Source organism: Phlebotomus argentipes, unplaced genomic scaffold (genome assembly GCF_947086385.1).
Source record: "Phlebotomus argentipes unplaced genomic scaffold, Phlebotomus argentipes genome assembly contig_15, whole genome shotgun sequence".
NCBI lineage: Eukaryota > Metazoa > Arthropoda > Insecta > Diptera > Psychodidae > Phlebotomus > Phlebotomus argentipes.
The window spans coordinates 17,891,399-17,898,516 of NW_026776181.1; the positions used below are offsets into that span (position 1 = coordinate 17,891,399).

The following is a 7,118-nucleotide window of genomic DNA, read 5'->3' on the forward strand; positions in this document are numbered from 1 at the left end:
CCTTAATTTCACAATCAATACATTTGTCATTTTTCATCAATTGAACGCCCAGGAAAAATAGAGCTTTTAGCCAAAAGCTCTGCCTGCAGATTTTGCGGATGGGAGAAAAAAAAAGCCTTTTTCCCTCCTCCTTTTCCTCTCATACGAGATTCCACTCATGTTCTCGCATAACAAATATTTATTGTTCGACAAAAGGATCGTTTCTTGGTATCGTCAATGGATGGTCATGTTCATTTACATTCTCGCCTTTTCACCCCCTTTTCACAAACTATCGCCAGACACGATTGGAATTTCAAATATCTTCTCTAATGAGGGAATCAATAGCTGAGAATTATTGCTATGCATCGTGGTAATTTTCACCACGACTGCGAAATTAAATGACTGCATTCTCATGTAAATGTCTTCATTAGGTTTCATTAATTAAATCTATTTGTATGTTATTAAATGCCTTCTAATGCTCTGTCACCGTGCGTGTGAAGCTTCACTGCATAAACATAATTGCACTCTGTAACGAGAATGTATTGAATTTCAGTCGAAATTACACATCGCATTTTGTGGTTATTATTTGTCAAAGAGGCGCACAACATTTTATTACTATTTAGTGTCGCCACGAAATTAGTTTGCAAATTATACTGTGTTTTTTAATCCAAAGATATTAATTTACAAATTTTCCATCTAGAATTACGAGGGGAAATTAGCGTGAAAACCACACATAATTAAGGGGTTGCTAATTGGGGTTTTGAGTGCCACAGAATCTCTCTGTTATTCCAGAATGATTCACGTTTTGAGGATGAGTTGATTCCTTTTATTCACAATTTATTCTCATTGTTCCTCGTTATTTCTTGATAAATCTTATTCAGCGAAGAAAACGTCAGGAATAACAAGGATAACATTTTCGAATTTAATTTAATTTGATTCGAAGTCACCTAGATGGCGTGGAAAAACAAACTCCAGCAAATTTAGGCATTTTCTAAATTATTTCGCGTAGAAAAAACTAATTTTATTGCATTTTTAGGTTATGAGAATTGATTTAAAGCAGTTTCTCATGGTTAAATAACCCTCAAAATCACCTAATTTGTGTTATTGTTGGGAATTTTTCTCTTTTCCTTGGCACAAAAATGAGAATTTGTATTGGAAGAAACTTAAAACCAATTTAAAAGTCTAAACATAACCTCAAAAATGTCATTTCAGCCTACAAGAATGTTTATTTGCTTAGGTTTTTCCGCACATTGTGCTTTAAAGTGGCAAATAAAGCCTCAAATATTTACAAATTTTCAAGTTTCAAAGGATTAAAAATTATTCCGAAAAGGATTTTTTGTTAAATCAGTTTCATAACCTCACAATTTCAGTCAGAAGTTTCCTAAGCATTTACCAAAGACAAAATTAAGAAAATGAAGACGGATTTTTGGCAAAACTGCAATAAATTCATGTGTTTTTTCAGTGGTTTTTTGCTAGAATTATTCTCCAATTATTCCACTTATTCGACGAATTTTACATCTGCAACATTAGCAGCCCCTTGCCCACAATGCAAACTAATTTTGCACCAGTTCAATTACTTGGCTCTGTGGCGGTTGAAATAAATAACGCAGCAACAGCTGTTTGGATTTCTAGTCTTTCCCTTGCAGAACCATTTGGCATCGACCCTCGAAAGCAGTGACTTTCTGGGCTGAGAGAGAGAGAGAGTGAAAGTTCTCCTATAATTTTATTCAGTGCTTTCCCGGGTCAGTCACATTAATAGGAGCCTCACTAAACTACCATTTTATAAACTTTAATGGCTCTTGCCAGGGCTCCATATGGTCGCTGAACTTGCAACCCTTTTGCTGTTTTCAGCCATTTCGCCCGATTTAATTCCTCTGTCTGGGGAAAATTTTAAACCATTTGGCGGGAAAAAAAAACGTCAAACATTCTTTCCTCACTAATCCAAGAGAACCATCGTTTGAGCTAATTTATTCATCTGAACAGAATCGCGCGGGCAAAATTTCACGATGGAAAATTGTTTGGGGGTGAAAAAAAATCCCTGTTAAACATTTTCCTTGTCATTTCACTTCGGGCCTCATTATCGTGTGGTTCGTAGCACTCGCCAATTGCGAATTTTTCCCCCATAAATCTCCCTCCAGAGCAATTCACGCACCATCGCATTCACGTGGAAATATATATCTCGACGAAGCTTTCGTTGGGGGTGAAATTTCAACTCTAATCATGATGTACAGCCGACCAACTATTTAGAATTCAATGCGAAAACATTAATTTGTGCTCTCCGGTTGAGTATATTTGCGTGATTTAATCTTTTATTTATGTGCCCCAGAACAAGGGGGAGATAATATGGCTGAAATCTGTACAACACTTTCACAGTTTTGTGTGAAAAACACTTCCAGAACATCAGCACCGCTGAAAACATGCTCTTTCCTTATTTTCGGCACCTTTTTCGGAACTGTATAGATTTTTCCAACCACCTAAAGCATCATAACCTCAAATTTCAAAGTCTTTGACCCAAAAAAGACGCATTATTTTACTTTTATGACTTTGAAAACTGAGTGAGAAACTGTATTTTTGAAATAATCCCTGTTTCCAGTGGACATTTTGATATGATAAAATATTTAATCGTTCTTTTGGAAGCACTTCAGAACATAACCTAGAAATTCTTGAGATATCGACAAAAATACTTGAAAAGAATTTATTAGAAATATTTTAAAGGCAAGATTAACCGAGAATAAGCTGAAATTTGCTGTTTTAGAGTAGAAAATCAATCAAACAGCTCTTAAAACAGCAAATTTTGTGTCCTGAAACAATATTTTAAATGTTATGTTTTATTTTAGCGTAATTAACACTGTTTAACATTGAAAGCTTCTGTTTTATCAGATTTCATTATTATAATGGCAGGAAATTGCAAATTATACAAGTTTACACGCAAGAATGAATGATTTTGAAGGTTATTTATTGACAAAGATTGTCCTAAAATCCATAACATAACCTATAAAATTGTGAAAAAACAATTTTTTCTCCAATTATTGTGTTAAGTCGTTTTGAAAGTGACTTTTTAACGCCTAATATTGCAAATATTCAAACATCTCCACTTTCAAATACTTCCATTGAGTTGTACACCACTTCTGACCGTAATATCTCCCCCTTGGCACACAGAGTGTGCTTTCCTATAAGCGAAAGTGGTGGGAATAATAAAAGTAATAAATAACCATTAATAACTTTGGCGGAGGAAAAATTATTTCGCACGAATACACTTTGCCAAGTTAATGTGGGAGCAATTTGATAGCATTTCCTGCGATTTTCACCCATTGTCAATGAAGAGAAATAGTCATGCACGCCAATTTGGGCGCTCTGGAACTCCTCGTCGGCGAGCGAGTGTTGTGACACTAAATTAGCGATGACAAAATCGATAAAACACCGCAAGAGCGCCGCCTTCTTCCGCCCAATTCCACCCTTTCGAACAATATCACTTTCAGAGATAATTTATCCGCGCTTATTGACTGTCAAGTGGAATAAATTTGCATGAAAAATCTCACTGTGTTTCTTCTGATCTCAGAAATGCAGTTCTTGTGACGAAAATCTTTGATAAATATACATAAATTTTATGTATTTTGAATATGACAAGATTTATGAAAATTAAAGAAGAAGAAGTTGTGAAAAAATTAATTTTCATAATAAAACATAAAGAATTTCAAGTCAAATAATTTAAATTCATGCCAAATATTTTATTTATTTAATTTCTAATAATATTTTAGGAAAATTCTAAACACAAAATTAATGTTTTACTTCTTGTTTTATTTGAATTAATGAAAATTACTTTGATGATTTTTTTTGAGAGAAAAAAATGTATAAATTGTTTAAGAAACAGATTTCTAAACAGAAATACTGCAAATATTGAAACACTTCCATTTCTTAAGCGCTTCTGCTATGCTGTACACCATTTCTGACTGCATTATCTCCTCCTTGATCGGATCTAGTATTGAACCAAGACGAATATACTTAATAAACACAGTAAAATATACAGAAAATATTTATTAGGCAGCATAATAGAACTTTACACACAATATTAAACTAATAGTCTCAGTGCAAAAGAAGAATTCAGAAGATTTCTACGGTTTACGACGTGAATTTCCAGAAACTTTCTCAAAGGTTTCACAAAGATTTGGATAATCTGAGCTGCAACGCATTCCATTTGATTCACACTCCGAACACGGCGTTCCAATTTTGTATGGGAACTTATTATAATCGGTATTTTCGGAGAAAATAAAGAAACACGTGTATTTCATATACAACTTTCCGACCTCTTCCTCACCCTGCGCAGAAGGCGTGTAAGCAAAGGAACAACCGACACGATAAGCCCTTTCATCCAGATTTTTCAGAACAAAGTCTAAGAAATTCCACCCAGGAGAATTCTTCAGTCTCACTCTTTGAGATTCCACGCCCACAAAGATATCCTGCAATTCTATATAGCGCTGCAAATTCCAATATTCATCGTTAACAAATCCTCCATTATCAGGCCTAAACACTTCGACAAAGTCTCTGAATTTTGTGCCATTCTTGGCTGTGACTTCAACCCAATTGCTGTATATATAAATTGATCTTGTTAAACGATTGGGAATAGTTCTGCAGAAGGTTATGCGTTTGCACCGCTGCAGCTCAATTCGTGTCAAATACTCCAAAGTTGAATCCCACTGAATTTTCATCATTCGCGATGCTTTATGCGGAATTCCAGGAAATTCTCCGCCAGCAATGCGACTTCTTTGCTCATTGTAGCGTTTCACAATTTCCTTCCTGTCCTCCTTGGTTAATTGGAATAACTCGACGTCGGAGCAGAATTCTGGGTCGGTTTTTGGATTAAAACAGCCAACATGCGATGCCGCAAGATCGTCGCAAGTTTCATCGCCATATTCGCACCAATCAATTTTCTCAGGCGATTGCGCTGAAGATTGAGGCAAAATCACCACTGATAACACGAGAACGATAATCTGCGAAGAACAACCAACGATTTCAGTACAATATTCCACAGAGAAACACTAATTTTTCCTTACGTAAAGCATCTTGTGATCACCCAGTCTTCTTCAAGTTCAACTTCACAGTGAAGACACCGAAGTGAGGCAGTTGTATTTATAACATAATGCGTAAAGAATTGCTACTTTCAAAAAACCAGTCTTCGCGGATGTTTTATACAAAAAGACACATTTTGTCACCAAATGAATCGATAAGGCGGCATCGGCAGATCGTTGTCTTCATTCACATGTGCGAATCTTTGCAAGCTGAAGAATTTTCACAGACTTATTGACTGTCAATGGAAAAATAGTAATTTAAGGAGCTTCGCAGTGTTTAACTGATAATTCAGGCTTGCGATCTGAATTTCCAGAAGCTTTCTTATTCTTATAATTTTCACAAAGATTTGGAGTGAAACGTCTTACGACGCGATAGTTGTATTTTTAACATTTCAATCTGTAAAGAATTCCTATATTTTCGAAAAACCAGTCTTTGCCATCATCATGTATATTATGTACGAAAAGAGATGTTTTGTCACTAAATTAATGATGGCAACACTGATAAAACGTCACCATCAGATTGTTGTCTTCACACTTTGCAAAGCTCTGTAAATCTGTGTTTAATCTGACTAAGAAAGTGGATAAAATTGCACGAATTGTACTGAGAATCCTCCGTTAAAATTGAATTTATCTTTTGTAGCAATAAGTAAACAATGCATTTATTAATTTGCACAATTATTTATTATTTAAGAGCTTTAAAGTACGTAGTTGACACTTGTTTATATAGTAACTGAAAGATATTGAAAGTCCTCAGACGAAAAACTAAATCTAAGAACTGTCAACAACATTGCCAGAGGATTCTTTGTAAATCTCACAGAGATTTGGATAATCTTTGCTGCAACGCATTCCCTTCGATTCGCACTCTGAACACGCAGGTCCGATATTGTAGGTCAGCGTATTGTAGCTGTACTGTTCGGTGAACATGAAGTTGCAGATGTACTTAACGTACACCTTTCCACACTGTCCATCGTGATCCTCCCACGTTGGCGTGTAAGCCATGGCGCAGCCGAAGATGTAAGCTGTCTCGTCGATATTCTTCAAGTAGAAATCCAAATGATCCCAGCGCGGCGCATTCTTCAGTCGCACCTTATTCGATTCCACATCCACAATGAGATCATTGCAATTGATCTGGCTGTCCATGAATTCATATTCTGACGTGATGAAGCCTCCAAACATCGTGTCAAAATCACTGAAGCTTTGACCCAATCTTTCGGACGGTTTTGTGGTATTCCACTCGTGATATTGATAAGCTGTCTTCGTCAGGCGATTAGGAACGGCGCGACAGAAGTAGCTGGATTTGCACCTTTGCAGCTCAACTCCTGCCAAATACTCCAAAGTGTCATCCCACTTAACTTGAATCATTCGCGACGCATTGAAAGGAATGCCGGGAAATTCTCCGCCAGCAACGCGATTTCTGTATTCATTGTAGCGTTTCACAATTTCCTGCCTATTTTCGTCGGTCAATTTGAGTAATTTGACATCATGACAGAATTTTGGGTCGGTTTCTGGATCGAAACAAGCAACATGTTCCACATCTTGATCACAATTATCCTTCTCAAGGCCACACCAATCAACTTTCTCAGGCGATTGCGCTGAAGATTGAGGCAAAATCACCACTGATAACACGAGAACGACAATCTGTGAAGAACAATCAACGAATTCAGTACAATATTCCACAGAGAAACACTAATTTTTCCTTACGTAAAGCATCTTGTGATCACCCAGTCTTCTTCAAGTTCAACTACACAGTGAAGAAACTTGCGACGAGACAATCGTATTTATAATGTCTTAATCTGGGCAATTCCTATGTCTTCGAGAAACCTGTCTTCCTCAACACAGCCATGCAAAGAGTTGATCTGGAGATCCCCACGCCGACGAGCTTAATTTATATGAAATCTGAACAAGTGTGAATGCTTAATTCAATTCTGATCGTCACGATCAGATGACAAGTTATCGAACTTTTATAATGCTCGTGTTAGCATTTTAATTAATTCCATCGCTTGGTGAAGAAAAAGTGACGTTTGTGTGGCAAATACACAGACAACAAGCACGTGTCTGTATTGATTGTGTCAC

General features: G+C 36.4%; 1 protein-coding gene across 1 annotated transcript; it reads right to left on the bottom strand.

The window, feature by feature from the left end:
- Positions 1–5,717: 5,717 nt before the first annotated feature.
- On the bottom strand, positions 5,718–6,886 carry LOC132262043 (uncharacterized). The gene is made up of 2 exons (XM_059761163.1): positions 6,747–6,886; positions 5,718–6,683 (listed from the first exon to the last, which is right to left on the bottom strand). Exons 1-2 carry the CDS (start codon positions 6,753–6,755, stop codon positions 5,814–5,816), a joined length of 879 nt encoding a protein of 292 aa, XP_059617146.1. The 5' UTR covers positions 6,756–6,886; the 3' UTR covers positions 5,718–5,813.
- Positions 6,887–7,118: the final 232 nt, after the last annotated feature.